The sequence below is a fragment of the Lissotriton vulgaris genome, chromosome 9 (genome assembly GCF_964263255.1).
Source record: "Lissotriton vulgaris chromosome 9, aLisVul1.2, whole genome shotgun sequence".
NCBI lineage: Eukaryota > Metazoa > Chordata > Amphibia > Caudata > Salamandridae > Lissotriton > Lissotriton vulgaris.
Genome location: NC_141697.1, coordinates 493,305,831 through 493,327,251, shown reverse-complemented (window position 1 = coordinate 493,327,251; position 21,421 = coordinate 493,305,831). Strand labels below are relative to the sequence as shown.

General features: G+C 42.9%; 1 protein-coding gene across 1 annotated transcript in view; it reads right to left on the bottom strand.

Moving 5' to 3' along the window:
* The window catches only part of MNAT1 (MNAT1 component of CDK activating kinase), a 687,393-nt gene that overhangs the window by 507,262 nt on the left and 158,710 nt on the right, over positions 1-21,421 (bottom strand). The window contains exons 2-3 of the mRNA XM_086936667.1: positions 19,029-19,181; positions 1,896-1,969 (exon numbers count right to left, since the gene is read on the bottom strand). Coding sequence (XP_086792793.1) covers positions 1,896-1,969; positions 19,029-19,181 — 227 coding nt within the window. The remainder of the gene's footprint in view (positions 1-1,895; positions 1,970-19,028; positions 19,182-21,421) is intronic.

Below are 21,421 nucleotides of genomic sequence, written 5' to 3'. Positions count from 1 at the left end.
GGAGACAATTGCAAACCACGTGAAAATATGAAGCTACTGATTATCAAAGATCTGTAGAACCATTTTGAGATCAGAAACATTATAAAGGAAAATACTTGGAATTGAATGACTAAGGGTAGAACTCAAATGCAATGATTAGAAGGCACTTATGTAATTGGTACATGGTAAAGTGATGACAAGCCGAACAAATCTTAACTCGTCTAGAACTCGTACAGACAAACCTGAAGAAGGAATTGAAAAATAGAATAAAATACAGATAATGTGGGAAAATGCATTGCTATCAGACATTCAGTCTTTGACAGTCTTACAGGTCAGTAAATATTTGCGTTGAACAATAAAGAAGATTATACTATATTCTTATCAAGTTGAAATTTTTGGAAAAAGTAAAAACAAACAAAATGTTGGGATCGAGGTTGAATACAAAGGCTTTTGTAGGTGATATTCTCTTAAGGACCCAACAGGGACTACGACATTCTCAGAACAAAGTAAAGTATATGTAGTCCTTTACTTCTCTAAGAAACGTTACACCGCTAACACTCCTTAGACCCAAATCAACAGACATAGTTAGGTGCAATCTCACTGTTGAGAATACCAGATGACAAATGAGCTAGGGGGCCTGCTAGAACACCATAAAACACTGGAAATGTATTGATTCTCTCCAACACATTTTTATGCAACACATCAGAATGTCTTAGAAATACTGGTTTTATTAAGTTCTACAAAGGATGATTTAATGAAGCAACTGATAATAACACTCTGAAATCTGCATGCACACATACAAAAACAAGAGGGTTGCTCCTAACAACACGTACCATGGGATTTGGAGATAATGATGTGGAGACAGACTAAAACATGGGTTTTACAAATTTATTTGGTAATTTACTTGCTTTCTATTCAAGCTTAATGCCTCCTATTTTGATTACGTTTGAAGAATGTGTATATGCCTAAACAGTAAGCCTCTACGGAGGGGATAGCAAACCTCAAATAGCTTTAATGGTATGGCGCTCTTCAGACATCCACTTTTTAAACAGGCAAAATCTACCGTTGTCTTTATGATCTCGAGTCAACAGATCTGTTCTCACAACTTACTTCATAGCTTCCGAAGGTCTTCTTTCCTGGCTCAATTTGCTTTTTAAGCATGTTAATCACAATCTTCTCTCGCTGTCTAAAATATTTGATAGGTTTTTCCGCTGTGTGACAATACTACTAAAAGGTAACTTTCTAACCACAGTTATTATAACCCATTCACATTTTACCCAACAGGTGCAATACTACCTGGTAACAGGCCTCTTGCTGCAGTGCAAACCAGAAATAGTAACCTACTGAATGCAGGACCTCCTTTTGAGACTTTAATTTGTCTTTCAGTATTTTAAAAGTCCAAATGACAAGACAGTCCAATAGGACTAGCATCAAGGAACTTGGCTGGTGGAAATGTTTCCAAATGTTAACCTCTACTACTAAATAGAAACAGATCTGGCCACACTCTTCATGCCAGCAGGAATCACACATTGTGCAAGTCCTGATGCACTCTTTTAATCCGGACTGCTTAGTACTCGAAGTCCTGGCACTCTAACAGGTACACAGCATGCTTCAAACACATTAGGTATTAAGAATCAACTTTGAGGAAATGAACTATTTTGGTAAGCTATAGAACTACTGTCTGTCAACAGTATGGTACTCTCATTTTGCCTTGTAGCCTGTCAAACATTTTTCATAAATTTACCGTTTACTATGCATCCATAACACAGTTGTTATTTACAAGTTCTATTGTTTGTGTATATTCATGTAAAATATACTTGGGTCATCAGAGTACATTTCAGCAAAACGAATTCAAACAGGACAGCAAATCAATAGTATTGCCAGTAATAAAGAAAGGCTAAAATGACAGAACTTACCAATATCTTCTATTTCCTCCAGATAATCATTATATTGATTTAGACTTCGAAAGTCTTCCTCTCTTTTATTATATCTTTAAAAAACACAATAAAAATCAATAAATAAAAATGAAGTTCAAAGCATTTAGAAACGAAGACACGAAAAGACTAACAAATGGTAAATAAGTTGCGACTCTGATAAATTAGAGAAAATATAGAAATTGGGTACACAAAACTGGTCCTGCATTAGGGCTCATTCTAGACAAAACAGCTGTAATCTATTGTGTCCAAATGCGTTTTTTTTTTGCTTCAGTATGTTGATCAGTGGTGCACTTAGATGTTTGTGAAAATCCCTAGTGCACATAGACTTGCATATTTAAAAGAAGGTCAGTAAGTTAATTTTTAATTGTTGTTTTCCATAGAATGTTTAGTTTTAAGCTCGGAAGACAATGTTAGATGTTTTCTAATACAATACACTCTTATCACACATGTTGCCTTTCCTAGAACAAAATTCCCCAATGAGACTCAAAATACTTTGTAGAGTGATTTTAAAACAAATGATTTCATTTTGTTTTGTGGAAAGATGAAACATATGCATTTTCTTAAATAAAAACCATGGGATGCAAACATAGGAATAAACTTGGAAACAAAAAACATAAAATGAAAAAAATATCGGACAGGATAAAGGTAAGTAGAAATGGAAAAGGGTAACGAAAATAGTTAAAGTATGACACAGGCAAGAGAAGGATCAAAAGATTAAGACCGGGAGAATTTATTAGATTAAAGCAATTAAACTATTAATAAAAAAAGATAAAGTGGGAAATACTTCGGAAATTAGTGAAAATAATAAACCAGGGATTTGGGAAAAAATATAAAAAAACAAAGTGAATTACTCCAAGATTAATCAACAGTGTTTAATCCTAGGGTGATTAATTAACTCAAAATTAGCAAAAGTAAACAAGTTTGAAGATATTTTATTGGATAAAAGGGCTGTTGGTCATTCATTCATCTAACAATGAGTCTGTTGAAATATACACCAAAAAAGGTGTGCAGCAGGGGCTGATATTCTTCTCTTCCTCTTTGAAGCCTTTGCCATCAAAATCTGGTTTCTTCCACAGACCAGACTTTCATAACCCTTTAATATATCGGTATGCAATAATGAATAGTTTAACTTTCCATCAAACAGTGAGTCTGTACACAGCCACTAAAAACTAAGAAGTACCTTGTTTTTGTTTAAGGCCACTAATTAACCTGAGCTCAATCCCCTGGTAGCTAAGGCACAGAGCAGACATGTCTAAATTAGAAGTGACGTATAAAGTATTCATGCAGTACAAGAACAGTAATAAAGTTGTAATGCCAAAAGTTGAAGCCAAAAGATTCCTAATGAACAAATTCTTACCTTAATTTGGCCGGTGTGCATTTGTGCGCAACCACTGATCCTACAACAGGTGTTGATTGACTCTGCATTCTTTTTACCATCCTGTATTTTTGCTCGCTGCTCCTCTCGGATGTAAGGTTTTCCCCCGTAGTAGCCTGTTATTGACCTGTTTATTTGTTATTACTCGCTGTGTACCGCCGGTATTTGATTATTGTGACTATAACGGTTTGGTATCCTTATCTGATATTGTTACTGGAGCTGTATTCTCCCTCTCTTCTCATTGTGTATCACCTGTATGTGATTTTTGTGACTACAACTGTTTGGCATTCTTACTTGATATCGCTATTGGAGTAGTACTCTCCCTTTCATCCTTTTGTAAAGTGCTCTGATATCCCTCGGGATCTTGTTCGCGCTATATAAAACTTTATAAAATAAAAATAAAAAAATCTAAACCATAAAAAACAAATCACAAAATAAATTTGAAAAATTAAGTAAAATTTAATAAACAAAATGACACCAAAATAACAATCCAATAAGGGGAACCGGAGAGATGAATGTTTAATATTTTAAATAGCGCCAAAAAGAAGGAAGTGTCAATGACAGCTAATGGTTGCGGCAGAACCATTCGTAGGTGCAATTTGATGCTGACTGTGATGGAGCAAAGTCGACTATACTAACCAGGTTCGTCTTGTCAAAGATGTTAACTTCTGACTTTAGTCCTTTATGTCCCAATACAGCACAGCTGTAAACTTCTATAGGCCCCAGCGGGGGGCACTTGGAGACTCACAAGGGGGCAGAGGCCAGCAGGAAGGTTTAGTCCAAGTCTAGTTACAACTGGTTAGCTGAGCTATTATAGGAAAAAGCCTCTTGTATCTTGCTGTGCCCCTGTAGCTTTAACAGGAGGTCACCCATATGACCCATGGAGTCCACTTCTTTGTCCGTGGGACGGAGAGCAGGTCCAGTCTTCTAGGCTCTTCTCAGGTCTCAGACAGCAGGTTAAATCCTCTTCTGATTTTCCACAAGAGTGTTCTGAAATTGGTGTGTAGAGATGCCAAATGTAAGCCTGGCACAAGTTAGTGGATGAGAATGACTGCTGGGGGTCGCCCTTACCAGTGAGGTAAAGGATACCAGGGCTAACCCTACCCACTTTAGGCATTTTCAAGATGGCCAAAGTCTTCGTCCTCATTAAACTCTGAGGGCTGGGTGTGTGTAGGGAGTGTACTACTTTTAATCCAAGTGTCCCATATAACACTAAAATCCAGTTTTAGACAGTCCCTGTACGACCAAGAAACTAAGAGACAGGCATCACATGGAACAAATTTGACCTTTCAGTAACCAGACAGTGGATACACACAAATAGTTTTAAGACTTTGTTTCCCTCTTTTGACGTACATAAATGTTATATGTCAACCCAGCAGACCTGTCAAGCAGGTCCTGGTACTCCAGCAGGACCTGACACTGCAAAGTCCACTGTGATGGAGGTCATTAAGGCTACGGGGACAAAAGAAGGGTCCATGCCTGGGTGTTTTTTTTACACATGCTTGTGACAGGGTAGGCCTCAATAAAGTTAAACAAGTTCTAGAGGTGAGCCCACTGGCCAAAGGTAAAACAAGACCTCCCCACACATAAGGCCTTTTCGTCTTTGTCCTGGTGAGCAGCTCACACCTCATTTGCGCCATCTGAAATGCGGATTACTGGTGGGCAGAAGTGGGAGAACAAAATGCAGATCTAGATTCCAGGGACTTCAGGCAGGGCAACAGTATGTTCGTTAAAAGTAATCTTTCCAAAATATTTATTACAAATTTGACTTCACGAATGAAATTGGTCTTGCGATAAATATTATAAAAATTCTGAAAATACATTTGTTGCTGTGTCATAGGCAGACATAACATTTAGTCAACTTACTACTGTATCCCAATCCTTTCCTATGGAACAGCCAACCCTGTTACAGTGAAAATAGCCTTCAGAGCTTTTTTACTGTAAGGACATGTTTAATATTAAACTTTTGCATGTTCTATGTTTAAATAAAATGCAACCTGCTTTCTGGGCAATAAGTTTACTTACGGGGTGACTTCTAAATATTTTAAAGAAAGAGTTAGGTCTGCCAAATTGGGTTATTTTGACTTTTAATTTTTCCAGTTAAGATCAGCACAGTCAGGCAAATGGTGGCAGGCCTGCAATCATGAATAAATTGACACGGTTGTGTATGGCACAACGAGTGCTGCAGGCACTTATGACATTCAGCTTACAGGCCATGGGTACACCTTGGTACCTGTCATTCAAGATTATACCAATTTTATCACGTTGAAAGGAGTAGCATAAGCAGACATTAGCAGAGGTATATTGCACAGAGTTCAGGATAACCCTGCAGAAAGGGCAAATTTCCAATAATATCCATACAGAGCACACTGTTAATAGTATGATGTACTGAACTGGTTGATGAGACTGCATTGATCAGCATTAAAATGAAGTGGCAGGTTGTGCCACTAAACCACTCAAGACCTATATAACTGTTTTTGTTTTCCTTTACGGTTTCATTAAAAAGTATAAAGCAAAAATAACGCTATAGGGTATCTGACAGAAGGCAAGCTCAGGATAGCCATTTCTGGCTTCTGTGCACCATCTTCCTGTGTTCTCTTGCTTGTAATCATATCTGAGTAACAATTCTTATGAAATCAAAAACAGGGTGAGGCAGAGGGAAATGCTAGGTCCACCCTCCTGATACAATAGTAGACCTTCAAAATCCGAGATGTTGGATAAGGAACCTAGCTGAAAAAGGAATGGATTTTCGCTCAGTCCGAGTCGGAAAATCTGTTGGAAAGGAGAAATTTCCTTTCTTGAGTCCCCCTCACTCACCAGGGTTTCCCCACTGTGACATGCTTTATCATAGGGGCCAGCTCAATCTGCTGCGGATTGAGGTGTGCTACGACATCCGACGTTACATAGGAGCACTATACAGTGAGGAGCTATGTGTAAGTGCAGTGGTGTTGTGGAGTGGAGTGAGTTAATAGTACCTAACTAGTGGGCGAAATAACTTTATTCTGGCTCCTAGTTGGTTTGTAAAAACGGGGGTGAGTTTTGAGGGGGCCTAGCTATAATGAGTTAGTGGTCCCTAGTAAACGCCAACATGTTTCGAGCTTCCCCAATGCTCTTCTTCAGGACTAACACAGGGTCCCGCCCTGTGTGTACCTCTCCGACGGTGACCTGCAGTGAGGTATAGTGAAATTAAAAAAACATGCTGCAACTAATAAGCAAGCGTTAATAAGGTGGCCTGCACAATTTACCTACCAGTTCAGGCGTGCTATCCTGCAACTGGTACCCCAGGGTCTGTACTCCTAGGCTAGGCAGGTGTCAGGGGTGATGCTGCCCTCTCACCGCCTCCCCCCCCCCTTACTGGGGCCCGCACCCTCCAACCTGAAGTGATGTACCCCAGAAGACAAACCAGGAGGAGCACTGGTAGCAGTCATCCCTTTTTCCAGGGCAGGAGGGACACCGTAAACCTGCCCCTCCAACCCAGGGTCTGCACCTTTAGGCTGGACCTTTACCTGGCAACCCAGGACTTCTGGGTGAGAACACCAACCCCTTCCCTCATGGGAAACACACTCCACCCAGGTCAGAGGTGGCCTCACCAGGGTCAGTCCTGGGGTGCCCTGAACTGGCAACCCTTGACACACTGGTCCTTCCACTGAGAAATGTGTCCCCACCACCCCTCTCTCTGGACTCATACACCCTCCCAACTGGAGAGGTTCTACCCGACACCAGAACTGGTGAGAGGGGTGTTAAAGCAGCCCCTCCCAGCTCACCTGACACCTTGGGATACCCTCTGGGATAACCTCCTGTTACAGACCAGGCCCTCCTCCTGGTGTTCCTTCATGGAACCAACCAGGCCTTGAGAAAAGGTTCCGGGCACCTCAGGACACAGCCCACTCCCACTTTTCCTCTCGGACAGGACATTGGAGCCTACACCCCTCCCACTACTCTAGGACCTATCTGGGCTACCACAACCCTCCACTACCTCACATGGCTGGGGAAAACCTGATCCACCTCCTTCAGGATCACCCCCAGATGCTTCTTCAGACCCTTTGGAATCCACTAAAAGGTCCAACTCTGGTGCAAGCTCCCCGAGATCAGAGAACTCGCACTCTACCACGTGTTGGCATAGCTCTGGAAAACAGGGACCTCAAAAATGCTCTCCAACAATTGAATCACACAGCCCAACACATGTGTTAACCAAGGTACCCTTTGCCTCACCATCCAGTGCCTCGCATACGTACCTTATATAACTCGCCTGAGACTGGCAAGAGAGTGTCTCACTGTCTTTGTCACTCAACCCACACTCTTCTGGGTGATCTACACTCTCACATACCAGGACTTCTACCATGGGGTAACACCCCACCCTGCACCTCTCATCTAGAGTCAGTAGAGTGGCCCTCCCACCACTAGGAATATGATCCCCTGTGTTAGTTCACGAATCTACATCAGGGACACAGCGGACCAGTGCAGCCACTTCATAAACCTGAATCCTCCAATGTACGTAGACCGCCTTTGTCAAGTCAGGCGCCACATCTCTGGGTGTGTGTACTTCTCCCTCAGCACTAGATAACCTCTTTTTGCTTCCACCATCGAAGCTGGACTCCACCCTCCAGCCCAGCCCCTCTCACTTCCTAAGCTACACACATTTCTTTTTCAGCCAAGGCTCGCTCTATCTCCTCGCACTTCCTGTCCAGCTGTCCGAGCAAGAGCATAAATCCAAATCCTCTCCTCACAAACTGATCTTTCCCACAATGTTTGCTTCTCAGGGCCACTGTCCGCTTGGTATTCTGGCTGGGGATCCCACCCTCAGATTCCTCCTCAGAGTCATCTGATAGTGTTGCTTCCCAACTTAGTACCTCAAAGCTATGCAGGACTGCTTCAAGATCCTGCCTGTGGATCTCCTCTACACAGGTAGACCATCTCCTAACAAAAGGCTTTATGTTCTCTCATCTTGTAGATATGCAGGTGCCAAAAGTTGATATCCATTTTGAAAAGGCCCCACGGGTGCAGCAACTAACCAGAGTTGCAACAATCAAATTCCAAAGGGAAACAGGGAAAATATTTATGTGGTTGCGTAATGGTCTGCACTATACTAGTACTGTACACCAATCACTGTATGTTAGGCCCAAATGCAAGTCCTAATACTCAACGCTGACCACCATTGTTAAAATTGGGGGTCTCTAGTTGGTAAATGGTTTGCACCTTTGCCCAAGTAGGGACCCTTGCTTCTAGTCAGGGTAATGGAGTTATGCACTTAAGACAACCCCTGCTCACCCCCTTCGTAGCTTAGCACGAACAGATAGGCTTATCTCAGAGGCAGTGTGTAAAGCATTTGTGCACACATACAGTAACAGTGAAAACACTACAAATGTACACCACACCAGTTTCGAAAAATGAGTAATCTTTATCCAAACAAGACCAAAACGAGAAAAATTCAAAATAAATGTACCAAGATATCCTCAAAAATAGGTTATTCACACAAATAACTCCACCTGGAGCTATTACAATGTCGTGACAGATGGAAATCCACAGTAGGGCGCTGACCGAGAGGTGCACAGTGTTGGGCACAGAGTCACACAGAGCCCCAAAGAATAGTATCTTGACAAACGGACGGTGCACGGCGTCGGGAAGGTGATGCTTCCTTGGTGCCGGGCAGCGGTGCTTCCATACGACCCCAGGGAAGGTGAGGCCTTGGTTCCTTATTGCAATGCAGGGGAGGTAAGGTGTCAGTTCCTTACTGTTGCTGGGGAGGTGATGTAGCGGTGGCGGTGAGGCATCGTTTCCTTACGACTGTGCGGTGTCGATGGATTCAGGAAGTACCAACGTCCGGTATCGACTGCCTGCATTCTGCTCTAGCACAATGTGCAAATCCGCACAATAAGTAATCCCTTCAATGCCAAGGACCAGTGGCGCAATGTGTACTTTTACATAAAAAATATACATTTTTGGATTTTGACAGTGCTTATTTTCATACATAAGCATCTTCATACAACAAATGGTTAGCAGCCAAGGCTAGTCCTACTGGCTTTGCCGCTGCTTGTTCAACAATGCTCCTCTCAAGGAACATCGGCAAACCCTACTTTCTATCACTGAGGTTAGCCCAAGCAGGTTCCAAAAGATTTCCATCCATTGAAATTGCCATCGAGCAAATACACCTGTGTCTCCACATACCTTATGCATAAAGACATCTTGCATGTCCAACAGGAATTGCCCTATCCTAGAGTCTTTCGAAAAAAGTAGGGTGTTGCAAGGTTTGCTCTGGAAACTGCCGCCACACCCCACTAGACTGAAAACTGCAGTAAAGTCACATCTTGAATAAGGATTTTTTTTCTGCTGTCCCCCAAAACCTCCTCCACAGCTGTTCCTATGTAAGATTACATCACATGTGTGAACACAACCACTTGCACTTTATGGTAACTGAAATTATTTTCGGCTTCTTAGCATGGAAAAACATTCAGTGTCATTATTATACACCACACAGATCCCTTCACCTCTTCCACTACCCTCATGTAAAAAAACAAATAAGCAAATATATTCATTAAATTACATTCGTTTTTTTAATCACACTCGAATCATGAGATCTCTAAGCCGGATAGGTGTGCTCCTGTTCTGTTTGAGCGTTCCAGTGTGGCACTGCTGGCATGCACTTATCGTAATCAAGCAATACATCACTGAAAGTAAGTAATTTAACATGGCTTGGTGACTAGCGACGCCATACTTAAAGTGGCACAGCCTTCATCTTAAATGGGGATACAGCCAAACCAACAACTTCTGCTCGTGGTGAAAACTCGAGATTAAGGGCGGCAAGTGATACGCACAAACGATCAAAGCTATTTTCCTGCTTCTAACATACATTTGTTAACTCCTCAAAGTTATTTGGCCTTCACTGTTACAGCGAGGATTCTTTTTTTTGCATAAGTCATCTTTACTTTGAATAAGTACATTGGCCAGCTTGTGTGCTTGTTCATGTTTTGTTCTTCTGGTGTTGGTAATGTGAACAATGTCCTGAGAGGAACAGCAGCTGTAGTGTGTGTAAATAAGGCTTATCATACGCATGCAAGGCTAGAATCTGTTTACATGCACACAGGTTAAATTATCACCACGCACAAAATGTCTTCCATTGTGTCGGCATGCGTGGACTTCACGAGAAACTTGGTTTCACTTCCATGAAGAATCCGAGGTCAAATGCAGCTCGGAGCAAGGTGAGAGTGTGAGGCTGGGCTTGGTAGCCGTGTGCTGTCCACGGTGGCTCGTTCGTACATCAGGCACATGGCGTCAAATGTCATCTCTAGATATGAGGCCGACCTTGCCCTCTGGTGAGCGCAGTAGTCTTTTCATTTATTTTTTTAATAGATCAGGGAGAACGAAGTAGTTGGGTCAAAATTTCTGTCAGTGCAGCATGTACAGAGGAGGTATTTCTTATACTGACTCAGAGCAAGGGTATCAGTCTGGCCTCTGAGTTTTCCAAGGCAGTGCAAAAGGCAGGTCAGAATGGTCTCGAGGGAATCCTTTCTGATTTGACCCAGACAGGACTATGGCTATTATTGTTAAAACAAACTTTGAGGTAAAGCTAGGAATAAAACTGTCTACATGCCTGATGTGCTGAAAGAGGTTTTAAGAAGACCGTATATTTGGGGTGAATGGTCTATAGCCTCGGGCCACAGTCGCTCAGATGTGCTTGATCGTCCACAGGCTGCTCCAGCATGAAGTGGACTGAAGCTTTCGACCGAGGGCAAAGAGACAAAACGCACTTTCATGGTGAAGATAAACTGGGTGGACCAGACAGTATTATCTCAGATTACTCTGGGTTCAGTTTGAGATGATTTTGAGTCAAAACAGATCATCTTCGAGCAGGAATCAACAGACACAATGATTGTGGAGATCACTTTCATGCCAATTGCAAAGGTTTAACTTTGGCCCATAGAAACCGATTACGAAAACCTGGAGGTGGAGATACTGCTTCAAAAAGGAAAGAGATGGGTCAGACTCAGGGATGTTTACAGCCGAATAGGCAGGGAGGGTTCAGCAAAGAAAGTCCTAGATATTATTTAGGATCTGAAGGACAAAAAGAATTGGATCCATTCAAGGGAAGTGTTTACAATTCCCTTTTGTTGAGCGCAGATGATTAGCGTGGCATGGTCAATGGTACTGACCAAGAGGAATGGTCCTATTAGTTGGAGTTTTGCGGTTTCTTAAGGCTGTTCCAAATGGAGATACAGGCTGATTTTGTTCTTCTGGAGGGTTTGAAATGCATGTCGTTTTCATGCAGGGAGCAAATAGATTCAAGTGGGTAATTTTTTTTTATACACAAATTTTATTGCATTTTATCACATTTTACATCAGGAGTAAATCGCATTGAATGACTGTGTATGTGAATACTCAAAAAAGAACAGGGACTCTTACAGTGAAACAGCTATAGAGCAGGTTGCTCACAATACAGCATCATTGAATGTAGTGTATTATAACATATAAACAAACATTCCAACCCACTCACCCGTAAACCAAACATTTGGCACCTAGTGTGTACACCTTTTAGATGGGAGTTTGTGCGCTAGGAGTCTGAGGGTCGTACGCAGAATCTATAGTGAACTTTAACTGTCATGTTGCCGATCTGTGCACTGAACCATTCCAGTCAATCAATCAGAATATTTGTAGAGCACGCTACTCGCCCGTTAGGGTCTCAAGGCGTAGAGGGGGGCAGCTACTGATCAAGCAGCCAGGTCTTGAGGAGTCTCCTGAAGGTCAGCAGGTCCTGGGTCTGTCGCAGGTGGATGGGGAGGGTGTTCCAAGTCTTGGTGGCGAGGTGGGAGAAGGATCAGCCGCCGGTAGTTGTTCGACAGCTGCGTGGGATGGTGGAGAGGGCGAGGTTAGCGGAGCTGCCGGTTGGGGGTGTAGAAGGTGAGTCGCTTGTTGAGGTATGCTGGTCCGGTATAGTGTAGTGTTTTGTGAGCGTGGGTGAGGAGCCTGAAGGTGATCCTCCTGTTGACGGGAAGCCAGTGTAGGTCCTTCAGGTGGGAGGAGATGTGGCTGTGACGTGCGATATCGAGGATGAGGCGTGCAGGGGCGTTTTGAATGCGTTGGAGTCTATTCTGTAGTTTGGCCGTGGTTCCTGCATTGAGGGTGTTGCCGTAGTCCAGCCTGCTGGTGACGAGGGCCTGGGTGACCGTCCTTCTGCTTTCGTGGGGATCCATCTGTAGATCTTGCGAAGCATGCGGAGGGTGTTGAAGCAGGAGGACTAGACGGCGTTGACTTGTTGGGTCATTGGCATATCCCATTCAATTGAAATGGGTTTCTTCCAGACGGCTCGATATTCTTCCCTTCTGAAGGCCTTGCTTTGAGCCTGTCCCTATCGCAGCACCTCCTCATGCCAGCTATTCACCGGAAGAGCCGTAGAGGCCTTCCAGCGCAGTGTGATCAACCATCTTTTTAACAGTAATGTCAGTCCCGTGAAGCGCATCATCATCCTGAGTGCAGTCCCAAGACACACATGTCCAGAGTATTCCAGCAGTCTAGGCCAGTCACATTCACCACTGTTGTTGCAATGGCTCCCCAGTAGCCAGACAGGAGAGAACATGACTATATCATGTGCAAGAGGTCTCAGCCTCCAGGGGCTGACATCGAGGACAGGTTGAGGCGGCCATGAGGAACATTTTATTAATTGTATGCAGGGTTAAATAAGCTCTATGTAAGGTAGTGAACTGGATGAATTTAAATCTTGATTTCCGTTAGACTTTTTTGGGGTATTCCAGAATGCTAGCCCATTCTTTAGCTATTAGCTCTCTTGTGAGACCAACCTCTCATTTAGCTTTTAAGGTCGTGAGTGGAATGTCAGGCTGTGCCCAAAGCTCCCTGTTGAGCCATCATATCAAGTGCCTACCGTGTCCCATGGTATATAGTGCTTGGAGGAGCTCATGCGTCTTGGGTTCTACACCTTCTGAAGCCCAATATTCTGGATGATACAGACATGAGTCAGAAAAAGTGTCTTGTCTTGGACACGTCATGAGTGTGAACAAAGTCAGCAAGTCTCATTGACATGCCATCTATGAACAATGTACCCACCGCTGTCACCCCGGCTTGTTCCCACGGGTCCATCCTCTGTGCTGTCAGTGTGCCTGAATATGTGGAGAGACTGCGGAACAGGACATTGGGTGCAAAAGGGGCCAGTGTAGAGAAATATCTAATTTCCATCCTGCTATACGTTAGGGCCGTGCACAACTAAGGTGAATCCATATGCAACATCCAGATACCGGGACAGATCAGTATATGTACCAGACCCCTGTTCAGCTCTGCATTGGTATACCCTATTTTGGGCAAATTATGGCTGGCCAGCCAGTACCAAAGCCATTGTAATTGTATGGCTATGCTATAGGCCTTGAAATCAGGCTCCCATCCCACCCGTAGTGGTCAGTAAATCAAGTTTTGTTAAACCAACTCTTCGATGTCCTGTACCCCATGTGAATTACATTCGAATAGTATTCAATAGTTGAAAAACCAATGCCAGAATTACAACCGGCACATTTGCAAATTGAAATAGTAGCTGGGACAGCATAACCATTTGTGCCAGGGTAAAACAACTAGCCACTGACGGAGGTAGTGTTACCCAGAAACCTACCTGGGATTGAAGTGCAGTGATCGCCTGAATAAGATTACATTCCAGGATATCTTGTGGATCTCGATACACCATGGGTATATATGCCTCACCAAACTGGAAGGATCGTCCGGTGTATGTGCCCACAAATGAGTATGCACAGGACTTATTTGCGTTAATGGGTCCAGATAGTTCCCCGAACCTCACCAGCAGTTGGGATGGGTCACTAAGGTCTTCCAGCAAATCCTGCAGGTAGAGGATCATGTCATCAGCATATAAAGATATAGAATGTGTTACGTTATTGAGTAGGATCTTCCGATCCAGGACTTACACCTCATTTGCTGCGCTATGGGTTCAATTGTCAAAATAAAAAGAAGAGGGGAAAGGGGCAACCCTGCCTCATACCATGTTGTACGTGATAGGGACTTGGCATAGAAGGCCTTGTCCTGACCGTGGCTGTTGGTGCTGTATATAATAGTTTCACCCTGCAGATGTATCCGGGGGTATTTTGAAGCTGCTAAAGTAAAATCCCAGCCAATTGTACCAAAGGCTTGGCAGACCTCTAGGGGCAGGTAACTGGCATAGGGATGATAATAATAATAATAATAATACTGGAGCTTGTTTAGCGCAACAGCTACCTCAAGCAGAGCTGTCCCGGCGCTGCAGCCGCAGGCATTGTGCGCAGAAGAGGCTAAGGCACTAAAAACCCATCCTAATCAGCCCCAAAGAGCCAAGTCTTCATGGCCTTTCTGAAGCAGGTCTCTGATTTAGCCTGGCGGAAGTTCCCAGGCAGAGCATTACACATTATGGCTGTTCTAACTGTAAGCGCTCTATCACCCAGATGTGCTTTCGCAAAGCGGGGAGGGCAAAGCAAATTTTGAGAGTTCGACCTCAAAACTCGATTTTGCTTATAGCAGCAGATTCTTTGTTTAAGATAGCCGGAGCATTTTCCATTGAGAGCCCGATAGGCCAAAGTCATGGCCTTGAATTTGATTCTTTTGGTTACTGGGAGCCAATGAAGTTCATGTAAATGCAGAGAGACATGGTGCCGAAACGGTATGCGTCTGACCAGTCTCGCAGCCATATTCTGTATCATCTGGAGGTGGCGCAATCTTCTGGTAGGAAATTTAAAAAATTCTGGAGATTTCTTAATTTACTTTAGCAGGTAGCGGTGACCAGTTGAATTTCGGCCGAGAAGGAGAGGTCAGCCTCCTATCTCACACCTAGATTTCTGATATTAGTGGCGGAGGTAAGGGGGTGGACCCATTTTTAATGGCCACCATAGATCCGAAGTTGGCACTGGGCCCTTTCTGAAGAACAGTACCTCTGTCTTTCCCACATTGAGTTTTAATTGGTTTGTTTTTATCCATAATGCTATGTCTCGCAGACACCCTATAAAATTCTTAAAAGTGTCTACCGTCTGCTCTTGAAAGGGAAAAACCAACTGGGTATCGTCAGCATTGGAGATCGCTTTCACTCTCCAGTTGGCAATCAAAGAGAAAAGCAGAGCTAGGTAGAGATTAAAGAGTAAAGGGCTCAGTGCTGAGCCTTGAGGGACACCACACCAAAGATGTTTGGGTTTTGATTCAAATGGCTGTAAGGCGACTCTATGGGTGCGACAGCCTAAATATGATTTCAGCCAGGTCAGCACCTTCTCTCCGAAGCCTGTATCTTGTAGTCTCTGGACCAATATGGTATGATCGACCGTGTCGAATGCCGCAGACAGATCCAGGGCGAACAAAGCGATACAAAAGGGGATGATGGACGGAGCGTTTGAGCAAATCAAACACTCACCCCCAGTCAACTGATCTGGGTTTAATCCATCACCATTCTTTAGCTCACTCAGCCACCTCAGTTCAGACATGGCCATATGCAAATCAGTCTGACCCTGTGCCTCATGGGAACAGTCCAGCCCGAACTGCCAAGCCATGTCTTCCCTGGACCGGAAACAAGCATCCTGGGACCGGTTTCGGATTCATAATCCTCATCAGCCAGGCTATCTTGAATCCAGTGGCCAAGTGAGCAAGGGACTCACGTCCGAGCATACCCTGCCAACATAGGGCGAACAAAGCGATACAAAAGGGAATGATGGACGGAGCGTTTGAGCAAATCAAACACTCACCCCCAGTCAACTGATCTGAGTTTAATCAATCACCATTCTTTAGCTCACTCAGCCACCCCAGTTCAGACATGGGCATATGCAAATCAGTCTGACCCTGTGCCTCATGGAAACAGTCCAGCCCGAACTGCCAATCCATGTCTTCCGTTGGCTGGACATCTTCTACACAAATTAGTTCATTAGTTAATTGGCTGATGGATTGTTGACTTAAAGAGTTTATTTGAGTTGCTGTCTTTCAAAATATCAGACCCAGAATTCGTATGTGATTTCAAGCCTTTCACTGTGGTCCAAATGCCATTTTAGGAGCTCTTGGCATCAAGGGCTTCCCTGTAGTAAGCAATTACCTTAGGGAGCTGAAATGCTTTCATGACCTCCAGTTGGCTCACTGTGCTCGAATACATTAAATAAAACTCCATAAACAGACATAACTTGGCTGCTCTTCCTTGTTTTTTTGTCAATCTGGAATAGCTGCAACCTGGGAAAGTGGAAAGGTGCAGTCACGGCCCAGTTACAAAGCTTACTTCGATGGCCCACCTCCTCTTTTGGTGGACTTTCTTATACAAGGATTTACCTCATATGTCCACACTTTTTATATTTATTAAAGTTGCCCCCCGGCGTACTCATGTTTCTCTCCTCTGTTTTTGTATTTCCCCACCTACACCTCAAAAGATATGTTATTTATTCTGTAGTTTGGTGCAGTGGATAAAAGCTAGTTTGTGAGGAGGCAGCAGCAACTACACCACTTACTGCTTCAGCTGCACCAGGGTCAGGATTGTTTCCTTCTGGGGGTTACTGTACAATATCACAGGATTTGTGGAACAGAGGTGGATCACCTGAACATGGTTATGCAACCTAAGATGTAGCACTCGATGGGTGGTTGAGCGATCACAAAACTGGCACTGGAAAGCTTCAGGAAAAGACAGGCAGGCCAGGGTCTTGTGAGCGTGTGGAGGATCTTTTCTGGGGATCCGGAGCTACATGTTCTTCTCACACAAGAACAAATCGTATTGTAGGAGTGACCTCTTCCTGGTGTGTACAAAACGTATGACGTGGATCAGAAACACTTTGAAAGGCTTCACCACCATCTTAAAACAACCTCTATTCTCAGTGACACTTGACATTAGGGTGGATTACTCAGAGGGCAGAATGTGACTTACATTCTGCAAGATGCAATCAAATAATTGGGAGTTAGGATGGCTATTGGGAATATCTATAGGCACATTTGACACCAGAAGTACTTATATTGATGGTAGGGAGAGACTTGTAGGCAGTGTTGATTGGTAATTTCGAAGCAAAGCATCTGAGGCTAAAGGGGAAAGGTCATTAGTAGGGGTTTAACTTTTAGAGTGAACCAACTCAGGAGGAGAGATCTTATAAAACTACAGGCTCCCATAGGGCCTGAGGGACTATTACTATAGCTGGGAGAGTGTTCAGTGCTTAGGTGGTTAATTGGTTAGAAAGGACTTTGCTACCACTTAGAGAAAAGTTATATGAGAAAGGCACTAAGGCCTAGAGCATTCTGGTTTGTAAGTAAAAGGCCAGGTCTACTAGCACATATATTGAGAACATGTCTGTGTGTTGTGGGTGGACCCTTCCCTGAAAACAGACAAGCTAAATCTATTCATTGAGTTTCAGAATGTTTATTCGAGTAGGGTGAGCGATCATCAGGGTGTAAATGAATTCTGAGCTCCTTGAGACTATTGCTTAGTGAAGGAAATACATCTTTTAGGCCTGACATAGCTGGCTGAGCAGAGATCAAAAACACCCAAGAGGAGCATAATTATGTACCCGCTTTGATACTATCACTGAAGGAATAGCTTTCAAATGAGATCCGGCAGTGGCCTTAATTTTAAGCTGAACAAAAACAAAACTCAATGGATTGCTAAAGCAGTGACAAAGCACAGATACTGGAGGCAAGCTGATAAATTCAGCCATAAACGATGGAATGAGATACAAATTCAGCCATAAACGATGGAATGAGATACAATCAAAAATTAATTTCTCACGATATTTGCGTTAATCCTAAAATAGATTAAATAACGTATCATTACAATCAGAAGTTAAAACAGATATGTTATGACCTAACTTGACGCTTTATCTATCCCTTTACCCTGCATATAAAAATCAAGAACAGAAAGTTGCCAAACCTCCTGGACGGAAGAGTATTTTAGTTGTATATTCAAGTTTATTGAATTAATTTTTGTTTAAATTATATAATGATAGTATCCAACGGGGGGCGGGGGGTAGTGAGTGTGTGTGTGTGTCTGTTTGTGTATGTGTGAGTCTGTGCGAGATAGAAAGAAATAAGTGCAACTGAAACGCGATTCTGCAAATGTGGCATTTTTTCCCTCATAATTGTGGATTGACACACTTACCCCAAACACTCATCTCCTGCATAATTCGCAGGTTTTAACACGAAAGTATTTTTTACCTAGCTCAAATGCATGGAAAGTTATTAAGAAATCTGCCCGATATGTTGCTACAAAAGTGGCATACCATTGCAAAGGTTATCTGGTCACATTTCAGTTGCTGAATGCTGTAATTATGTGTTAAAATGACTCCCACAAAATGTGTTGCCGAATACTGGACACTTTTCTTTCTCTTGCCGCATAACTCAGCCAACACTGATGTATAATTTAGTTCTTCCTTGTCACAAAATTCCAGTGGCCCTGACCATGAGGATTGCACCATAAGCAGTAAAAAATTACAGAGAAAGGTGAAATGTACTGCAATGTGTAGTAAAAATGTACAGCGAGCGCACAGCTGTTGTTGGCGGTACTCTTGTTTAAATGCATCCTTGCGCCAAAAAATTGATGCGTGGAAGTATTTTTGGTGCTTAAATATGGTACAAAAAAAGATAGCATTGCATTCCGCGTGATTTCGCTATCATAACGCGAGATTGAACCACGCCAATATTCGTACACCCCTGGAAATAATGAACTTGTTGTGGTTATCCAGAAAATATGAGATGGACATGGACCCTCCCCAGGATACCCCAAAAGGGGGGAAATCGTTCTTAGAAAAGACAACACTCACATTTTTAGCACCTTCTTTCGAATCTCGACTTCTTTGTCTACCGTGGGATCCTCGAAGAGCTGAACTCTAAAATTATTTTTTCGTAGAGCTGTTCCACACTCCTGACAGCTTCCAGCCCCTCTGACGAACAGGAGCTCCACACAGCTCTCACATCTAGAAAGCAAAAGGAAGAAACAAGCAGTGTTCATATGGATGGTTGAGAAATATCTATCTAATTTTTAGACTTTCGCCTCTCCTAACACCTATGTCAAAACAAGTATTAATTACCAATTTTAACAACAATAATATGGGAACAGGTTTAAACGTATCGCAGCAGGACAATAACCACAGAAAATACGACCAGTAAACATAAATGCGATAATCAAACTTGTTCTTATACACCACTTCATAGAACAGTACTCAATTTACTGATCTCGGAATAAGGGTAGACTGAGGTGGCCTTGCCGGAGATTTCAATTTGTAGCCGCAATTCAGCGTACAACAGCAGCAGTAGCGAGCTCACGCACCTGCTCACATCTACCTTCCAAAGTTGGATAATTCATGAAAGGGTAGTGTCGGCTTATGTGCACTGGAGTTGCCCTGGTGGACCCCCAGGGCTGGTAGGCCCGCTCCCAGGTTCCTTGGACATACCACTCCAGGACACTAGGCACGCGTTTCAAAGTGAGACCCTCAGACCACTCTCTTTTATTTAAAGCCTCTGGCCACGCCTGGCCAGAGGATGTAGTGCATACAAATCTGGGTGATTCCCAGATAGCAGGACTTCTAACTTGCTAAACTTAGTAAAATAACTGCCATTGTCCATCTCTTGGACTAAATAAATCCACCGTTTTAGAAACATTTATGCAATCAGTCTGATGCAACAGAATCACAGTCTGCAACCTTAATTGGGGTACAAAAGCAATTATTTGCTTACATTTTTCAGTCATGCCTATCTAGTCATGGGGTTTACATGTCTTTAGTTAGAAAATATTTGTTGTAATCTTCCTCTCATTGCTAGTGTGTGCTGCTCAAATGCAAATTTCTAAATATTTAGATATCACCTCTAAAAACAGTGCTGTGCCTACTTAAAACAATCTGGTTTGATGTTCACCAGCCCAACTAATTATTCACAATGGGCATATCATTAACATACGGAATTCAAGACTGGAATACAAGAGTGGTTTGCCAGGGAGAAGTGTATTAATTAGGTCCAAGCAGTTTCTCGGCATACTAGATGCATTTTGTAGCTCCAAAATAAAAAGTAAAGCCCCTCTTGCTCAAAATAGACTTTTGGCTCTATTCACAAAGCCCCGCCTGTAAAAATCAGAAATTTGCTTCTGTAGGATTAAGCCAGATTTGGAGCACATTCGTCTCAAGTAAGAGAATAACAATAGAAAAGTGGCATATTTCTTTGTGTGGTAAAGAGTGTATATTCCATGAGGCAGAATGCATAAATCCGATTACATTAGCACACATACTTTATTTGTTGTTCTCTTCATTGAGAAACATCATTCCCTGTGCTCACTCTATTCTTACAGTGGCAATGCAATCACACTTTCTTGCCTTTGAAAGGAGTAAACTTGTCCCTGTGACAGGGTTGGAAACCACTCTGCAAGAAGAATGAACCCAAATGTAAGGGTTATGTGGTGTATACCTGCCTTTGCAGGTTAAGGTTGGGCCCCCAACTATGTCAACAAGTCCACCTGAACACTGTAAATGTGGAAATTCCTCTGCATGCTAGAAACATGTCTGCACTGTCAAAATGCACATTATGTACCTATTAACAATTCCACAAATTCCAATTTTGTGACTCAGGGCTGGGCTTGAGCAAAGTGGTCGTTCTCCACACCCAAGGTCACATCAGTGTGCAAAATGTTTGGTGAACTTGGTCTTAACTCTTATGAAAACAGCTGATGGAAGATATCAGAATTCAATTTTTTCTACAAACCGATTGATCTTCCCCAGAACGGTCAGAAAGGAGATTTAACAGTTACACTGCCCTGATGAGGAGGGATAACTGTGAAAAGGTGAGAGCCTGATATCGATCTAATCTTGCCCACGGATGAAACAATGAAAAGTTCTTCACATCAGTCATGAACAAATACATCTCTCGCCCCTCTAATATTATTGTGGGTTGAAACTAGGAAGCAGATGGACCACTAAGTTTTGAGTATGTCATAGTTATCTTGAAATTCATCCAGAGAGATAGTGTGTCTACCTATATTGGTTGTATCGTCTAGAGAATTTCACTGGTTATAGTCGGTAAGAAATATTTCACCTTCTAGAAAATAATTTAAACCTTCACGATTTTTACAAGGAAAGTTTTGGAATACCAGTCCCTTTTCTTGCAGTCCAATGTCATCAAACTGACGGGTGAAGTGTGCCTAGCCGACAAGATAAAGAATAGAGGAGGC